The sequence below is a fragment of the Apostichopus japonicus genome, chromosome 4 (assembly GCF_037975245.1).
Source record: "Apostichopus japonicus isolate 1M-3 chromosome 4, ASM3797524v1, whole genome shotgun sequence".
Lineage (NCBI taxonomy): Eukaryota > Metazoa > Echinodermata > Holothuroidea > Aspidochirotida > Stichopodidae > Apostichopus > Apostichopus japonicus.
In genome coordinates, this window is record NC_092564.1 from 2,904,982 (window position 1) to 2,923,327 (window position 18,346).

Consider the following 18,346-nt stretch of genomic DNA (forward strand, 5'->3'; position numbering starts at 1 on the left):
AACGAAAGTATATAAACGTCATATAAGCATGACATAATGTAACAAGTACCTACCATATAATTCAGTCAGGTATTTAATTAGTTGCATAGATTAGTGTGTTTCATTGTTTACATGCGGATGGGTGGGGTGCATGTTAAAGCACTCACTTAAGCGAAAATATAGGGAAAGTTCTTTAGCACCAATGAACAGCCGGTGGTTAGAGTTACAGAAAGATTCGTCAGACAGCAAACTTAATTATTAGTGCTTACAATCCTTTTCTACTAACGTCCGAGCACACATTTGTATTTTCCCTATTCTGTTCGCCTAGATGCCTAGTCTTAGATTTGTAGATCTACTCTTTCTCTTACTCGAAGCAATTTGAAAATGCTGTTTGACACTAATGCAAAAGTACGTACCGTTATGTACTCGTGCTTAGGACCTTGAATTCGTTCGCTCTCGTACTCATACCATGCGACATTATACGTGTACTGTTCTATTGCACTCTTACTACATATTTGTCCAACATTGACGTTTCACTGAAATGAATTTGGCAGAAAGTGTGGTACTTATATGGAAAGGAAAAATCCACACTGTTAGTGTACGTAACTCAAGATATGGTTGATTTAAAGTAACCTATTTTGACTGGCTATGCCATCGATTCTTCCCCGGAGTGTATCACAGTAGTTAGTCGATGATTGAACGGTAAATATTCTTCAAATACTTTACTGTCCTATAACAATCTTCTTGATGAATTAACTTTAAAACATGGTACATTAGGAATGTTTGCTTAGCTGCCAAGATTCTCTGTATTTAGAGATTCGTCAGACTGCAACATTTTGGTAGAAATATTATTTCCCTCTGTGAAGAAGGCAGTTAAATAGTAAAGGCATACTAAAGCATTTTCGGATGAATTGCTGTGATAACATGATACACTTTGCTTTTGCCAGATGCATTAAACAAATACCACTATATTTGAAAAATAACTATATCTTCGCCACACCAAATAAGTAGAGGTTGTTCTTTAACGTTAAGATGCATATAATATTCAGCATTTAGATAAACTTCTGCCAACGGAATATTATTTATGCAAAGTTTGATGAACGTGCGAAAATCTGTATTCTGTACACACGCAAACGATTCTTGCAAAATGAACCCACTCAGTGCCTGTTTTCGTTCACTTCTCAGTTTAGATTATCAGCAGCAAGTTATTATAATGAAACCATTTCTGCATCCTGAAACGAGACACTTATTTTTAGTAGACGCGTCAAGAACTGATTCTGAGACGAATAGGCTATAGTTTCAAAGTTCCTTTGAACAAAGGAACTGCTACCATGAGAGAAATGACAGCATAGTTATGTATATCTGCTATATGTAGATTATTTTTTCTTTTTATTCTTTTGGCGTTCCAAGTATATTAGCTTCAAGTTTAGCACAGAGAGTTGTTTCACGCGTAGTCATTGTCATTTAACGTAGGCTGTGAAAAGATGTCGTTCGATTCGTTTTCCGGGTTCTCTACTAAAATATGGTCTCACGGACCATCACCGGGAGCTTTTTATGATCCTCCTGGTAGTAACACGACCTATCAAAAGGACCCAGTCAAACGCACTTTGTAAGCGATGCTTTGAAATTATGCTATGTAGAGCCTAGCCAACGTCCGAATGTAGGCCTAAGCAATTTAATATGCTAAGTTAACGTAAGGCCTAACGTCATTAGTCAGCACAAACACTAATGTTAGGCCTAGCCTAAGGTAATCAGAATCGTAAGACCGGGTTGTTATATTTCTTTTGCAGGACGCATGGTAATAGAAAAAGACCAAGAAGCGGTATTAACATACCACCGTACGAAATTAATATAACTTCAGAAGAGGAGCGAGAATTTTACAGACAACTAGAGCAGCATAACTTTGACTAGGCCTAACCTATTTGTTGTGTGCAGTAGGAACCAGTGACAGACCGGTTCCGCGACAACATTAAACTTTACATGAAAAAAAAATTGCCGGAAGCAATGTCATACTAAAACATGCCTGTTTTTCTATGTAATATGCAGCATCATTTAGTAAAAAATATATATATTTTTTTCTTATAGTCAATAGTAAAAGAATTTATAACTGCTAGGCCTACCGTAGGTTAATAGAACTTGGTCAAACTAGTCTTGACCTACCATTACTGTAGATCACTAGGTTAGATTGGGCATTCCCTACCTTACCAGCCTATTACTGTATCCTTGCCACTAATAGCATAGTTCACTGAAATGATGGAATACATCTGAAATTGACTGTGTGCATCCTCTTAGGAAGTGTTGTGAAAGACATGTCAGACTTGTCTGTTAGTTCTAGCTTGGCTTACTTTGAATACTGCTATGGTACATTCATAACAATTTTCAAATTGCACTGCAACATCTGCTGCGTTAAAAATATGGTATCAAGACCAATTCCTTTGAAATCAATATTGAATACACATATGAGTTAAAATATGCTATCACAGATAAATGTAATAACCAAAAATATTCTTATCAAAGTATACATCGTCAGGCAACATGTTTTTGAACCCTTTTTCTTGCTTTGTCATATTTAGATCATTTCAAGTTTACCAAATCTTGTTGATCTTTTCTGATTTTCCTTGTTACTGGTCAAATGTTTACAGACCAAATTCTTAGACAGGTGTTTTTTTTATTCCATAATCAGACGATATTGCAGCTGATGCATAGTAGAAATAAATGTAATCTTGGGGTAAGGAAATATAGTTGGAACTAGTACTTACATTAGTTCGCTCTTAGTTTGTTTTAACTTACAATGTATATTATTTCAACTATATCAACAGATACCCATCTGTGACTGGTACTTCTGTCCTTGGTGTAAAATACAACGATGGAGTCATTCTTGCAGCTGATATGCTGGGATCTTATGGTTCTCTAGCAAGGTTTCGCAACTTGTCCAGAGTAAAAGCGGTAAACAATAGCACAGGCATAGCTGTCGCAGGAGATTATGCAGACTATCAGTTCTTAAATGACGTCCTTGAACAGAAAATGTGAGTAAACATAGCACTTAAGGTTTAAACTGTATGTTTTTCAACTGTTCAGCAGGTCCCAGTAATGATCTTTCAAGATATGGAAAACTTACAGATAAACACCATAAAGGAAGTCATTTTGGATACTTTTCACATTTGATAAGGATACCTTGATGCCAATTGTTAAAAGTCAGTATGTGGAAACATTTTAATTAATTAAAATATTAGTCATTGTGAATGGAGATCAAAGGTAAAAATATGAAACAACGTAAATACATATATCAAGAGAGGAAATTCAGTCAGATATGATACAATAAACATTTGGATGGACACATTATTAAGAATCCAACTCATTACTTATTAAGAATCCAACTCTCTCTATTTTCCTCTCTCTTTTCTTGGTGTATTAGGGTTGAAAAGTTAATTGAAGAACATTGAGTTTGTACCAAAATTTTGTTTTGAGTTGTTAGGGTAAATTCTATGTCTGAAGAAAGTGTGGTATCATAGTTAACAAGCTTTACCACTGTATATTTGACTGACTATTCAACTGACTAGAAATATTTCTGATTCCATTGTAGACCAATGTATACATTATTTTACCATTTATACACAACTTATTCAGTTAAGGCATGGAAGATGTACAGTAGCTCATTAAGGAATTCAGATATCTCAGGTTCAGCGAGTCCAGTTCAGAGAATAGCAATGTCCGCAAAATTGGTTTGCAGTTGCTCCCGACTTTTTTGCCTGTCCACTCCCAGAGCCGTAACACTTCTGAAATTTGTTCATTTTATTGGGTGTCATATTCTGTCTGTATGGACTACAGTATTACTAACAGAAGAGTTCATACATAAAGTTATGAGTTTATTCGTTGTTTATCTTCACAGCATCGAGGACGAGTGTCTGGATGACGGTCATGGATACTCACCTAAGTCTTTATTCTCTTGGCTCACAAGGGTCATGTACAATAGAAGGTCAAAGTTCAACCCCCTCTGGAATGTTGTAGCCATCGGTGGATTCTACAAAGGAGAAAGGTTAGTGCCTGGACCCAGAGCTAATAATTACAGAACTGACATGTTTGTGAAGTTAGTGCTATAGTAAGAAGTGAACAACTCCATACATGGATAATAAAGTTAGCACAATATAGCAGTAACATACTTAAACAGCTAAGTTACCCTATTGGTCACACAGATTTTTAATTTTAATTTCAACCATTTGTTAAAGGCTATTTTACTGACATTTTGGAAGGTGTTTTGTGATGATCAATATAAAAACTAATGCTAAACAATATCGTGTATGCAGAAATGCGGTTCTTCGCATCTCATTTGAATCAAGTCTGTGGTTCTGTGCCTTTGTGTCTCTGTGAAAGTGACTAACACATAGCCTCTTCCTTCCTTGTTTCAGCTTTTTAGGTTATGTTGACAAAATAGGATCAGCTTATGAGTCAGCCACAGTTGCAAACGGGTTTGGAGCATACATAGCCCTGGTAAGTTACATGTAATGTCAAATGGTGTTTGCTCATATAACATACATCAAAATGTCCTAATTTTGTCTGTAATCCTTGGCTAAGCAAGTACGCTAAATTGCCAAATTACATTGTTTGAATTTTTTTTTTGTATTCCATTTAAGTCAGATTACAACACCTAGTATAGGCCAACAACACTTTAATGGCAGATTTCTTTATTTCAGTTCATTCATTTTCAAATTTATTGCGATCATTTCGATAGCAAAGAAATGTAACCACACAAGAATAACAAACAGTAAATAAATTTGAATTCACAAGGAAATTAGAACAGAACAAGTAGTGAGATAAAATGATTGAGGCAAATTCTAAGACTGTTTAGATATGAAATCTGTAAATGAGACATCCTTGTGAGAGAGAGCAAATTCTATAGTCGAAAGGAAAAAGAAAACTGTTTGGGATGACACCTTGACTTTCCTCAGTGTACTGCTTCTGATATGATTACTGCTCAGTATTATCCTCCTCCCAGCATCCTTTGTTCTGTTTCTTAAAATGTTATCTTTGACCGTTTTAAATTCCAAGCATTTCCAGCCTCACAAGTTTCTTTCAACCATCCTTTTGGATTTTGACTACTGTTTGTAGTTTTGTTTTTAGTTCATTTAATTTTAAAGTAACTTTTCTAAGTTTGGTATTTAATTGAGATATTTTTAAATTGACAAATATGAAAGGTGCTGTACTTGCTAAATGTGCTAAACTTGAATATCATGTTGCCATGCTACACTGGATCAGTTATCCCAGTAGTACCTGGTGGTAGGTATGTACAATCAAGGCATGCCACAGCAGTTTTGTATATGTACAATATGGTCACAAACTTCCTTCCTGTGATCTTTCAAGAAGTCAACAAGACAACCGCCCTGTTTTGGTTTACAGTACATTATTTCACTTGAGCTTTGCTTTTTATCTCATTCTGATCTTCTTTTATTCTGGTCATATTTGCAAGCCCTAACGGTTGCTCTTGACCACAGTCAGTCACTGGTATTGTTTCATTTCATTTTAGCCTATGATGAGAGATGCAGTCGAAAAGAACCCTAACATGACAGAGGACGAAGCTAAGGACTTAATAAGCCATTGCATGAGAGTTCTCTTTTACCGCGATGCCCGATCATTTAACAAGGTAGGTCACATGATGTAGCCTGTCCTACATTGGTCGCCTGTAGAAAAGAGTCCATTTGAAAATGAGGAATGTTGTTGTGAATCGAAGTGTACATATATACAGGTTAATTGTCAATGCTAACCTACTGTATGTAAAGAACCAGCCAGATTGATATCATTTTGCTACATGCAAGTTAAGGTATGTTTGGCACAGAGTCAAAAATAGAAGCTTGCAGTAGCTGCAATAAGTCTGAACCAATATCAATAGAGATTATCTGTTAACCAGCAGTGTCTAGTGTCTGTGTCCTACACAGCTAGGCTTCCCATAATGCTGCAGCCCCCTCAGCATCTGACTATTGATACAATATCTTATAGAGATTATCTCTGTCAACCAGCAGTGCCTATTGTGCCCTACACAGCTAGGCTTCCCATAATGCTGCAGCCCCCTCAGCATCTGACTATTGATACAGTGCCTTTAATGTAACAATGGTAAATGTTGATTTGATGTGAACAGACGATGTCTATAGTTTATAAAGCAATTAGTGACCTGTGGTCACTTGCTGCATGGTTTGTGACTTCAGGAATGTTCTATACTTGGACATGAAAGGAAAACTAGCAGGTGGTTACTGTTGCTATCTAGTTTGGTTTGGTTTGTTTATCTACAATAGACAATACACAGCTGTTCAACTCTGGCAAGTGGCTACTCCTAACATCCTGAACTATGCACACAAATACATGGGCAGAAAGACATTGTGCTGTTGTTGTGTGGTAGCAGCCCACTGTGAGAATGAGTGTTGTTGCAATATTCCCTCTTCTGTGATACAAACCTACCAATGTGAGCTTTGGCAAACTGTTTGCCAAACCAGACTAAACCATAGATGATAGAGTGATGATCATGGACACAGAACAGCATTTTTACGAATAAACTCAAAAGCAATTTTGGACTGATTCATGCCATAAATGACAGCTTTTGCTGGCAACTAAAATTAGTTTGGTATTGCCGAAGTTGTAAGATTGCATTGTAATTTCATTTCTATTTCTGGTGATGTTTGTTCCTTGTGTTTTTTCCTGTTGAAGTTGGATTGAAAATGAATTTCAGAAAGGTCAAATACATGTAATATTGGCACTGGTTATACGACTAAGTTAAATTGTGCGGCATGTAGTGTGGGACTTCCCATTGTGACTGGAGTTAGTTGAATTGAAAAGTCAGGGCATGGCATTTCAAATGATATAGCATGTTACCATTTATTGAGAGAACCGGAAATGACATTATATGGAAAATATCATATATATCAAAATCCATGCAAGAGCTGTTTGATATTTATAGAATGTCTGAAGTTGTGTACAGCATCAGTCCATCGGTGCGCATTGGAATTAAATGAATTATAGGATTCCCGACTAATTTAGGTCAGGGCAGGAACCCTCATGGAAGGGCCAGAGTCGATATACAGGATTTTATAAAGGAAGGCAATGGCCCTGGGTTTGTAGAAGCTGACTCCCATGTAGGAGAATATGGGGACCTCCCCCAGACAAAAAGAGGTGCCATGATGTAGAATTCTGAAGCATATTTAGACTTTCAATTAGCTAATCAATAAAATAGCTCTAGATGCAACGTTATGCTGTTAAATACTCTAGATATTAATTCTTTAAAAAAATTCAGCTGTTTCGTATTTAATGATTTGTATTTACTGATTAATTTTTTTCCTTTTGTAGTGCGGCTCTACTCTGTTCTGTAGGCTGCATTTTGCACAGACTTCTGAATGACTTAACAAGAGTACAGTACCATCAAAAATTCTGAAAAACAACTGTGTTTTCACTAGTGTTACTCACATTATAATGAGTTGATTTGGGGCCTGTCAAGTCATTAGATTCAGCTTCAGCACAACTTGTGAGATTCACCCCACCCTGCCCCCCCCCCCACCCCGTTGGATCAATTTGGTGTGATATGACATTTCTTCTGGTGTCCCGTGTTTCACCTCGTTCGACAAATTAAAAGATTGACTTACGTCAGAGTTATTATTAGATTGTGTTATATCACATTGTGATGTTCTTGCTTTTTTACAGTATGAAGTAGTTGTCATTAATAAGGACGGTGTAAGAGTGGAGCCGCCCGTATCGTCAGAGACCAGTTGGGATCTAGCACACATGGTTGAGTAAGTAGAATGAAGCATCCAACCTAAATGGTCTGAACCATCTTTTCTTGGTGCTGTTGTGTAGTAAATAATGAAAAACTTCAATTAAACAGATTTGCCTTGATTGTGTAACAGTTATTGTACTGTCAAATCAGAATCCAGCAATCACTATGCCTAGCACCGTTACATAAATGTCTGTGTCTGCTCGCATACGCATCCCAAGACTTTATTCACTGTTTTGTTTATAAAAGACAGGACACACTTGGTTTTGTTTGAACTTTGGTTAACTCAATCTCTGTGAATTGACCCAAAATTTAGTAATAACCTCAAATGGCATGATTATTTACTACACAATAGTGCCCCCCCCCCCCCCCCAATAAAAAAAAGTTGTACAGTTAGGGATATCAGAATCCAGCAATCACTATGCCTAGCACCGTTACATAAATGTCTGTGTCTGCTCGCATACGCATCCCAAGACTTTATTCACTGTTTTGTTTATAAAAGACAGGACACACTTGGTTTTGTTTGAACTTTGGTTAACTCAATCTCTGTGAATTGACCCAAAATTTAGTAATAACCTCAAATGGCATGATTATTTACTACACAATAGTGCCCCCCCCCCCCAATAAAAAATAGTTGTACAGTTAGGGATAAGGTCGTTTTCATAATGGAGAGTGCAACTGTGAGCCTTTACTTCAATCTTGGCCCTCATTGAAGATTTACAGGATGAAAATGGTCCGGTCTGCTAACAATACCATCATCTTAGGGCTTTGTAATTTGATTAGTAGTTTTGTCAGCTTATTCTCTCCTCGGTTTTTTCTTGAAATAAGACCTAAAGCAAGAACAACTCCCACTTACTTGCTTAACAAGGAATTTGTATAATTTCACAAATTGTTTCTAGCTTCAAACTTTCAAATATAGCCAGGCAAATTTACTATAAAACTTTGGAATTGTAATTCTGCAGTTAGTACTCCATATTTCAGCTTACATGTGAGAACCAATTTTTTCAAACTCGGGAACATGGTGATAGAAATCACTTTAATATTCAGGTCTATATTTATCTGAACAAATCAAATTTCCAGGCTTAAAATGTTACCATGAAAACTTTACATTGGATATAGGTAATACTTCTTGTGGAAAAAGAAGGTAAATACTGACGTTTAAACACATGAACCTGTGTCAAACTGTTTGTTTCATACTAACAAATAAAGCTATATTGAAAATTTGACAATAACTTTGAATTAAATTCTAAATTGATGTACCTAAACTTTGAAGTAATAGTTGCTGAAAAGTAAGATGTCAAATCTCCTATAGTAATGCTAGATCTAGATATATTTTGTCTGAGTAAAGTTAATTTTAATTAGTGACATGTATTATAACTTCATGTTGTGCTGGTATCTTGTTTAAACAAAGCTGTTAATTATGAATTTATTTTAATTTTTTTTAAATTTTGGTTTCATTTATAGGGGCTATGAATGAGATGTGGAACTGCTCAAGGAATTAACAGCGCTCTGGAATGGAATCTGAAGTTTGGATTTACAGTAACGTCCACTGAACTAAACTCTGGCCAAAGGGTCAAACATGATTAGCTGTGAGATACTGTATATGTGTTAACATTTTCATCTAGGGTACCAGGTATTTTTGATGACATTCAGAACTTTGGTTTCTTCTTTATATGTGTTTCATCGAACCAAAGGAAAACAGATTGATTGTGGTGATTCCTTTTTTTTTAAATTAGCCTTAATTAAAGTTTGTAGAAGCACACCATATAACAATTTTAGATAACAACTGTGTCATTGTTTCCTATCCTGTCTGACTTTTGTCTGTCATGACACCATATTCCAACAGTGGTGAGTTATGATGTCATTATGACATCATTATGGTGAACAGATTGAGTTTACAGTGTCAGGGAACGATTTAGTGATCAATAAAATCTGCGTAGCATTTTCGAAGTCTCTGAACTTTACCTCTCCTTGAATAGTTCCTGCATAGTAAACTGCTACACATCTCTACACTTGTATAGCAACTTGACCAAACTGAATAGCATTTTGCTATGCGATGCTGGATAAATGATTCTCTGAGTTCCAATACCACAGTCTAGCATGTGATCCATTAGTGGCTGTTAAGAACAGCTGAAGGGTGCATGTTACAGAAGCACTCTGATTATTTCACACACATGAGAATCATAGATTCTACATTCTAGAGTCTGGTGGCGTCGTGGTCAGACGCAGCGGTCACTTAATGTAGTACAAGGCCAACATGGAACGACTGGTAATGGTAGCTGTCCATCCAACACTATACAGCATGGGCTGACATTGCATTACTCAATGGACTTAACGTATGTTCAAACTGTGACTGTGCAAAGTCAACTTGCAACAGAGTCAGTGTGTGAAAAAATGTGACTTGAAATATCAAGAAAAGAATACTCCTTTATAAGGGCCTACCCTCCTACAGTTTTCCTATTTTGTTTTCTGCAATTGTTTCACAAATTCTCTTAAGTTCATATAATCGACTAGATCACCCCCTTGGATGACATTCGACACCATTCATCCTTGATAATTTTGAAATGCATTTTTTAAAGAAGCCATTTTAGAGGATAGAATTGTTTTCCCATCGATGTTTTGATGGTTGTAATTGAGGAATTGACTGTATGGTTTGTGAATTAGGCTATATAATCCAGTCACTTTAATTGATGAACCTCACATATTTTAAGGTTCCTTTTTTCAAAAATTAAAAGAGGTATAGAAATATAACCTGCACTGAGAGTAGTTTTTCATACTTAACGGTCTTCAACATATCAGAATTAATTTTGTGCCTAAATTCATCCTTTTTTAAGTCGTTATCGACTGCAAGAATTTCCCGAAGAAGGGATTTATCTTGGTCTCTCGTTGAAAGATACTTTCTCTTGGAAACCTTGCATGCAGAGGGATCAGTAATAACCTGGTATGGAACAGATCTTTGTATCAGTTGAAAGCAAATTATCGTCCAAAAACCTACAGGAGATTTCTGAGGTGGTCGTCATTCGCTGCACTGAATGAATGCTTTCGTGATTAACATTTCATCACGGAAGTGAGAAGCTGTCAATACTTGTTGTGTTAATGCATTTTAGTTGAATGTTTGCTGTTCATTTTGCTCTCTAGTTTCACTCTCTGTGCAGTTTGAGGTGGATTCTCATCACTTCACAGTTGAAAAATATGAGAATAAGAAGGTTTGTCTGATAAATTATGTTGCATTACATGATTTTGTGTATTGCGGAAAAAGGCTGTTATGCGTTAAAACAAATGTCCATTCATAAATTTGTCAAAAGAAACGTTATTTCTCGATATGAAATTCTTTGCCCAAGTGTGTGTGACTCTCAAAGATGGATTAATAGGATTGAGTCTATTTATCTTGGATTTTTTAAGATTTCGGGTTATCCATTGTTAGTCAAAGCATTCAATCCCAACGGACATGTAATACACATTTGAAGAGGATCACACAGTCTCAATGCAAGGGCCGTGGGGATCAGTGGTTCAGTTAAATAATTTGAGTTTTGTGCCCAGGTTCTATCTTGGGTGACTTTTCTAAAAAAGTATCACACTGGTATATGAAATCAGTATGTATGACCCCCCCCCCACCCCCCACCACCTGCACCTTTTGTTCAGTAAACGTCTCAAAGAGGTGTCATTGAAGTCATATTTGGGTGAGCCTGTAATGTGTATTGTTTCAGGTCAAAGGTTAGCAGAGGGTAATTAAAGTTTTCAATTCTGTTTCTCTGAACCCTTATCTCATGAATCATGTATCTACGATGGTCTCATATGCACATGAATTTTATGATTACTTGTAGGTCATTGTGGCATTCCTCATTATATATGATTTTGTTGTTATTTTGAGTTTGTTTTCATATTGTATAAAGACAATAACAAGACGTACAAGCCATGACATCAATTAATTGCGTGTTTTCTTATTGTTTTGTTTCTGTGACGGTAATTGGTTTAGTAGAAATCAATAAAAGGTATTAATTTACTGCAATTCATTATACTAAGTTTATAAAAATATCCCACTTCGATTGGTGAATGCTAATCCATTTTGGAGTTTGCCTTACTCCCCTGTCTGTTCTAAGACATGGCCTCTTTTGCTGACAAGCCCAGTGGAAAAGATGTCACCGAATTAATTATACAGGTTGGAAACTGCCTTCTTTTAGTGGTCTCGCAATAAACATAACAACCCTGTTTTTTAATCAGAAGTGGGGGGGGGGGGGTGGAGAGGGGAGGGCAAGTGACCGACTTTTCCTACCTGGATCCGTCCCCTGCTACAGTAGCGGATTTTCTCTTTTAAATTATGATTTTTTTTTTTTTTTTTTAAATGAAATATTACAGCTACACTAATGGACGTTGTTTACTTTTGGTCAGCTAAGGTATGTTATTCGAAACTGTAATAAATATAGTTTCTTTGGTTGCAGTCAAAAGCCACGAGTTGGATGGATTTAATATGGGTATAGTGTTGTCGAATATAAAACTAATTTGCATTTGTCAGAACAATATGCCAAATTTCACTTTTTGTTTGTTTGTAGTAGGCCTATATGTAGAATTTTTTTTTTAAACTTTATTTTTTTAATATTTAATTGATACGCCTACTCCTCTCGTTCGCAACCTGCATATATTTGCAATTCTCGTTCGTATGCAAAAGGTATATTTTTTTATAAAAATGTATACCGTACTGTTTCGATTCATTTAGATTCGTATTAAAAGAATCATCTTCAAAACAAGATTTTCCCCGTTTTACGAAAAGGAATATTTTATGCAAATTTTATTCATAGACTTTATTTGAAGACTAGTTATTGCGCAGACTGTTGTTTTCAAAAAGCGACAATTCGTGCGACTAACACTTAGAGAACGTTTACGTGCCAAGATGAAATGCGGACACACTGCATAAACGTCAAGACATCAACTTCTATACCATATTTGGCTCCAGCTCGGTATGAAAAGGCTAGTTTTGTCAGACATTTCTTAGTATGTCAACAATATTGTTTGATGCCATAGCTATTGAAAATTGGGAAAGGAGGACTTGTCAACAAAAGGTAGGCTACAGGCCTACACACAGACGGAGGCTTCTCAGCCATTTGGCTAAGATCATGTGTAGTATCTGTTTCCCTTCCAGTGGAATCGTGATACACACCTGACGATGATCACACAGTCACTGTCTCGATGCAAGAAGACTGGGGTTGAGAGCTGATCAGTCGTTCGGTGATTCGTGCCTAGGTTCTTTCCTAGATTAGCGACCTTAAAAAGTACACACACCCTGTGCATACTAACGTGATCACAAAAGGCCTTGATTTCCACAGTGGTTACATATTTGTTTTGGCTTTCTGGGACTTTACAAGTTTCTGCACAATATCCTCTATAAAAAATAATATAATTGTAGCTGTTTCAAAAAGTCAACCCATTTTCTTTCTCCGGTATACTGACCTTGGTGATATATCACTTGGCTGCAAATAACACCGTCATGATTATATTTGGGCACAATCGCAATGTGCGGTATTTAAGAAGGATGGAGTTAAAGAGCGGATTTGTTGTGCCCGAACAATATCTTGGGTGGCTTCATAAAAAATCTTAAAAGTAAGTTGTATTTGACATCAAACCTTCATACATAGTGAATGTGCTGTTAGAAGATAAATTACATTGTGTTAGAAACGGAGGGGTGGATAACCGGCCCCTAATTATCTCTATGTATGTATGTATCCCTGACCCCAACCCCTATCCCTAGAGGTAACTTATTTTCTCACATCTTACTTCGGGTTTACAATACTTTCAAGCAACGTCTTACTATAGCATCCTAGTTTCAATGATATTCATTTTACTAGAATCTAGCTTGATAAATTAATCTTGCAGCATTCAATTGAGAACGTCATTTGAGCTCCAAAAGGGCTTAATTCGCACAAAATGTTCCAAATTGGAAAACTACAAGAGGGCAATCCATGGGGTTGCAATCTCATCGCCGTCAAACCGTTTTTTTTTTTTACAGTGTATTGCTCTAAAAATATACAGTGACCTTTAAACTAAATTTGACCTTTGTTTCCGGGGGTCTGTGAGACAAGGGCCCACCCTGGGGTACATTCCAACCAAGTTTGAACAAAATCGGCCCAGCTGTTAAGGAGTTTTTGACACAAACCTTGCGATTAATATAAACATCTGACCTTTGACCAACTTACTTTTTCACCTCGGTTCCCATGGCAACCAGTGATGTTGATAGTACTTGACATTACCATGACCTGTTAAGTTTCCATGTCAACTCAATGTTTCCCCATGGAGTTATAGCACACACAAACACACAAATAAAATCGTTTTATTTGACCTCTGACGTTTGGTTCCGGGGCCCGCGAGACAAGGGTTCACCCTGGGGTACCTTCCCAACAAGTTTGTAGAAAATCGCCTAAGCCGTTTGGAGTTCAAGGCTTGACACAGCATTCGACACACACACCTAGAGAGACACACACACACGCACACACAGACACGTTTTGACCCCTCCCTCAATCATGGACTTCCGATCTCCCTAGCTGGTACCCCGCCATGGGTGACCCCCCCCCCCCCGAGGGTAGCTTCTCAGGAAAAATAACCATTACCATGGGAACTGTTGCGATGGCAACTGACATAGCTGTATATGGCCCAACTGACAAAGGAACTGCAATATCTCATCCTCCCTATTGAAGGGGTTGAGATGAAAGTAGGTCACTATGAGTTTTCGTATGCATGAAGACTGGACTGTTATAAATTCATATGATAATCAACAAAGGTTGGTAGTTCGAATCTTTTCAAGGACTAAACAGTTACAGTAATAACGAAATAAAGACACGTGTTTCAAATAAAGTCAACATATCACTAACCAAGTATTCATTACTAGAGTGAAGAGCATGTTTTTTCTTGTCAAAAGGAGGAAAAAAAGCTTTTAGCAACAAATATCTCCAATTATATATAGTGACACACAAAATGCCCGAAAAAAAGTTTCACAAAAATAGATTTCACTTTTCAGCATGTTCTATATACATTCTTGTATTATTTAGTTTAACATTTAATCTACAGTTTGCTTGGGTTTTTCACGACTTCACGAGTATATACCATGGTGAGATCCAGAAAGTTATTAGCGTACAAACTATGTAGGACAGCTTCTACCAAATGTCAGGTACCGCCATATGTTGGTTCATCTTGCTTTATATTAAAAGCAAACGTGTCAGACAAGACAGTGAATGGTGTTTATAGCTTGGAATCATTTTTTTCTGTGCCATATTTTGTTAATATTGTTTACCGGTGATCAAAGATCCTCACATTTTTCGTTCAACGGTTTCAAGTTGTAAACAACTATACTATGGTGTGAACTTCAATTCATGCATTATATAAATATATATATTGAATAGAGGCTGGGTTTGAATAAAAAAAGGCTTTATATCGACACCATTAATATGGCACAGTTCATTTTTGTCAAATCAATGAAGTAGTTCCAGCAGTGGTTTAACAATGTACAGTAAGTACATACGTGTGTATGTATGTACATGGTTTGTGCAGGGAGTTGTTCCCTGGTTTGTGCAAGTATATTCAACACGAATTATGTTAACATGTTGTTAATGAATATGCGATACGCACGTCACAGTAATACTTGCAATTGATTGGGCAATACAGCTCCATTTACTAACAGTACTGAAGAAAATAATATCACAGATCATTAACAACCCCCCCCCCTCCGCCGCCCCCTCCATTACATTAGTTTCGCTATTTTATGTTTGTCACAGAACGTTTGCCCCCCCCCCCCCAGCGAAGTATCCGCCCGCTTTGTAGGTTGTTAAAAATCATTTACACAGCCAGTGACATTAGCTTCGTTCATGATATGGGTGGCACATAAAATTCGATCAATTGCATCAGTTCCATTCAATATAGGTTGGCACTGGTCATTCACTTATATAACCAATGAGTACCAGTTCCACTATTTTGGGTTTTTACATATTATCTCTTCAACCAACGATGAATCTGCAGGCCAGTGTTCAGTCGTCGAGCCTGTGAGGTTTTTTTTTTATTATTTTTTTTCAGCCAAAGCCAATTACATTAGTTCCTCCCATTTTATGTTGGCAATAATCAGCTGACCAACCTGTTTTTGGCCGTTTTCGATTGGAAAGATTAATTTAACAAACCAATGACCTTTCCATTCACCCCAATTTAAGTTGGGAATTTATGCTCAAGTAGTGACTTTGTAAGAGTATTCTCATTTTTGTTTCTTGCTCAAAGGAAAAGTTGTCACATTTCATCTTACTCTATAACATGAATGATTTATGAACCGTTCACTGATCTACACAACGCAAGGCATTTAAACAATCTCTGTTCTGCCAATTGGAAAAGAGGGTTTAAATTAGCCTAAACGTCACTATGACGTCGCAATAGACAACAATTTAATCAATTTGGGTGTAAGAGTTCTGGAATTCATCAAAATCTTGTTAGATGGGGATCCAGTTTGCTACATAGGCCTAAATACGCGTTCACTATGGCTCAGCAAATAAATCGCTGGCAATTTCTTTCCCTCTTTGGATAACTGCAGGCAAATAAAAGAGTGAAATATGTACACACAAAACTACATGGCAGTTCTCTGTAGGTCTTTCACCGTGCCGTGGCAATGTCACTCGGTACCAGGGAAGTTGTTGGTAAGATAATAATCTCAACTTGTTATAGAGCACAGGCGAGTGATATCTGAGGAAAAGAGGAAAAGGAATTACAGGGATCACAGAGGACACTATACTGTTCAACTAATTTACATAACAAAAAGAAATATTAACAGCTGTAAATTCCTGAGAATTCCTCTTACAATATTAACTGATGTGCTTTTTTTATTGTTGTTGCGACGGTGATAAGGGAGTGTTTACCCCCACTCCCCCGCCATACCCCACTCCTCACTCATCAACTTGATCCGCTTCGGGCTAGAGAAAAAACAAAAGAAAAAAATATGAAGGTATGCGTTTACCAGTGTTGTCCCAAGCAGTCCTAACGCAGAAACCTTTCTCGCAATTTTCATTTTATGTATCAGGTAGTTTGGAAAAATTCATTCTTCTTTTCACCTGAATTAAATATCACTATCTTGTGATGCAATAATCTCTGAATTGATCTACATAAGCGGATTTTTTTACCTTTTTTACCCATAAGTTAGCGACTTAATAGTCAGTTCATTTGACGGAGCCCTGTATTCAGTTTTATGTTGGTTTCAATGGACAGAGAATTCTGACTGCTATAGGAAGATATGTAAATGGGGTTAAATGGAGGTGGAAGATTTCATGTATTCAGCTCTATGTTGGTTTGAATGTAGGTCGAAGATTTCCTGTATTCTGTTCTATTTTGGTTGAATGGACAGAGAATTCTGAGAGCTATAGGACGATACAATGTAAATGGGGTTAAATGAAAGTTGAAGATTTCCTGTATTCAGCTCTATGTTGGTTTGAATGAAGGTCGAAAATTTCCTGTATTCTGTTCTATGTTGGTTTGAATGACAGAGAATTCTGAGAGCTAACTGGGCTTAAATGAAGGTTCAAGATTCCTGTATTCGGTTCTATGTTGGTTTGAATGGGCCAAGCCCTCCTTCCTCCAGTTAGTATGTTACAAAGGGGCCTTGTATAGGCATGTCTAATATTCCAAAGATAGAAAACACACAGTAGTTCGGCATGTTATTGTGACCAATTGTGACAATACATCGTAAATAACCGCGATCACTGTAAACATGGATGCATGACTTGTCAAAGTCGCTATAAGCCTACGTAGATTTATGAATACGTCGTCGATGAGCAGTGACTATACATTTTACCTCACTATACAATGAAGTACTCGATGATCATCTTACGTATATACTATGCCACGAAGACTACTGTACAATCAAGTTCAAAATCAATACCGTATTTTCTATTATTTGGGACCTCCTTTTGTATTACACTGATGAATTTACACTTTGCTTTAGTTCAGTGATTTAAGCATATTGGTAGGATAGGGTCACTCAATGTTAGTAATTTGTTCCCTTTGTCATGTAAGAACTCATAAACGGCGGGTGAAAATGGCTTTTCTCAGTGGTATATTGTCTGCGAGTTTTCCCGTAGGCTACTCGGAATGAATGAGCACAACACATGTAGGGAACTGTTAATAGGGAGATTCAAGGTTCAATCTTTGGAGTGTTGGAGTGTTAGCTCAGTTTGGAGTGTTAGCTCAGTGGTTAACGCCGATGCCTTTCAATCATAAGGTCCCCGGTTCGAGTCACTCCCAGATTAATGTATATGTCGTCCAGTTACAGAGTTGTTGACAATTGACAATTCATAATCATGGACGTTAAATATGAATGTAAGAGACTGATTTCGGTCAGCTTGCGGCTTTGATAAGACAATGAGGCTTCTTCGCGAGTTCCTGCTTACAGGAGGATCTAAAATACATACAAGCATACACATCTCGTGTCGATCACAGCGTATAAACATATTACGTCACCAATCACGTAGGCACAGTGCTACAAGGTCAGGCACATATCCACCAAGTTTTGAACTTGATCCGACTTACGATCTAGGAGTTCGCGAAACACTTTCTCGCACAATTTAGACCAATTTGACCTTTGGCCTCCATTGACCTTCAACT

At 37.1% G+C, this 18,346-nt stretch overlaps 1 protein-coding gene across 1 annotated transcript; it reads left to right on the top strand.

Annotated features, from left to right (window-relative positions):
- Window positions 1-1,398: 1,398 nt before the first annotated feature.
- On the top strand, window positions 1,399-11,648 carry LOC139966141 (proteasome subunit beta type-4-like). The gene is made up of 7 exons (XM_071968867.1): window positions 1,399-1,588; window positions 2,799-3,005; window positions 3,869-4,015; window positions 4,386-4,467; window positions 5,501-5,617; window positions 7,660-7,748; window positions 9,194-11,648. The coding sequence occupies exons 1-7, from the start codon at window positions 1,464-1,466 to the stop codon at window positions 9,204-9,206; spliced, it is 780 nt and encodes a 259-aa protein (XP_071824968.1). The 5' UTR covers window positions 1,399-1,463; the 3' UTR covers window positions 9,207-11,648.
- Window positions 11,649-18,346: the final 6,698 nt, after the last annotated feature.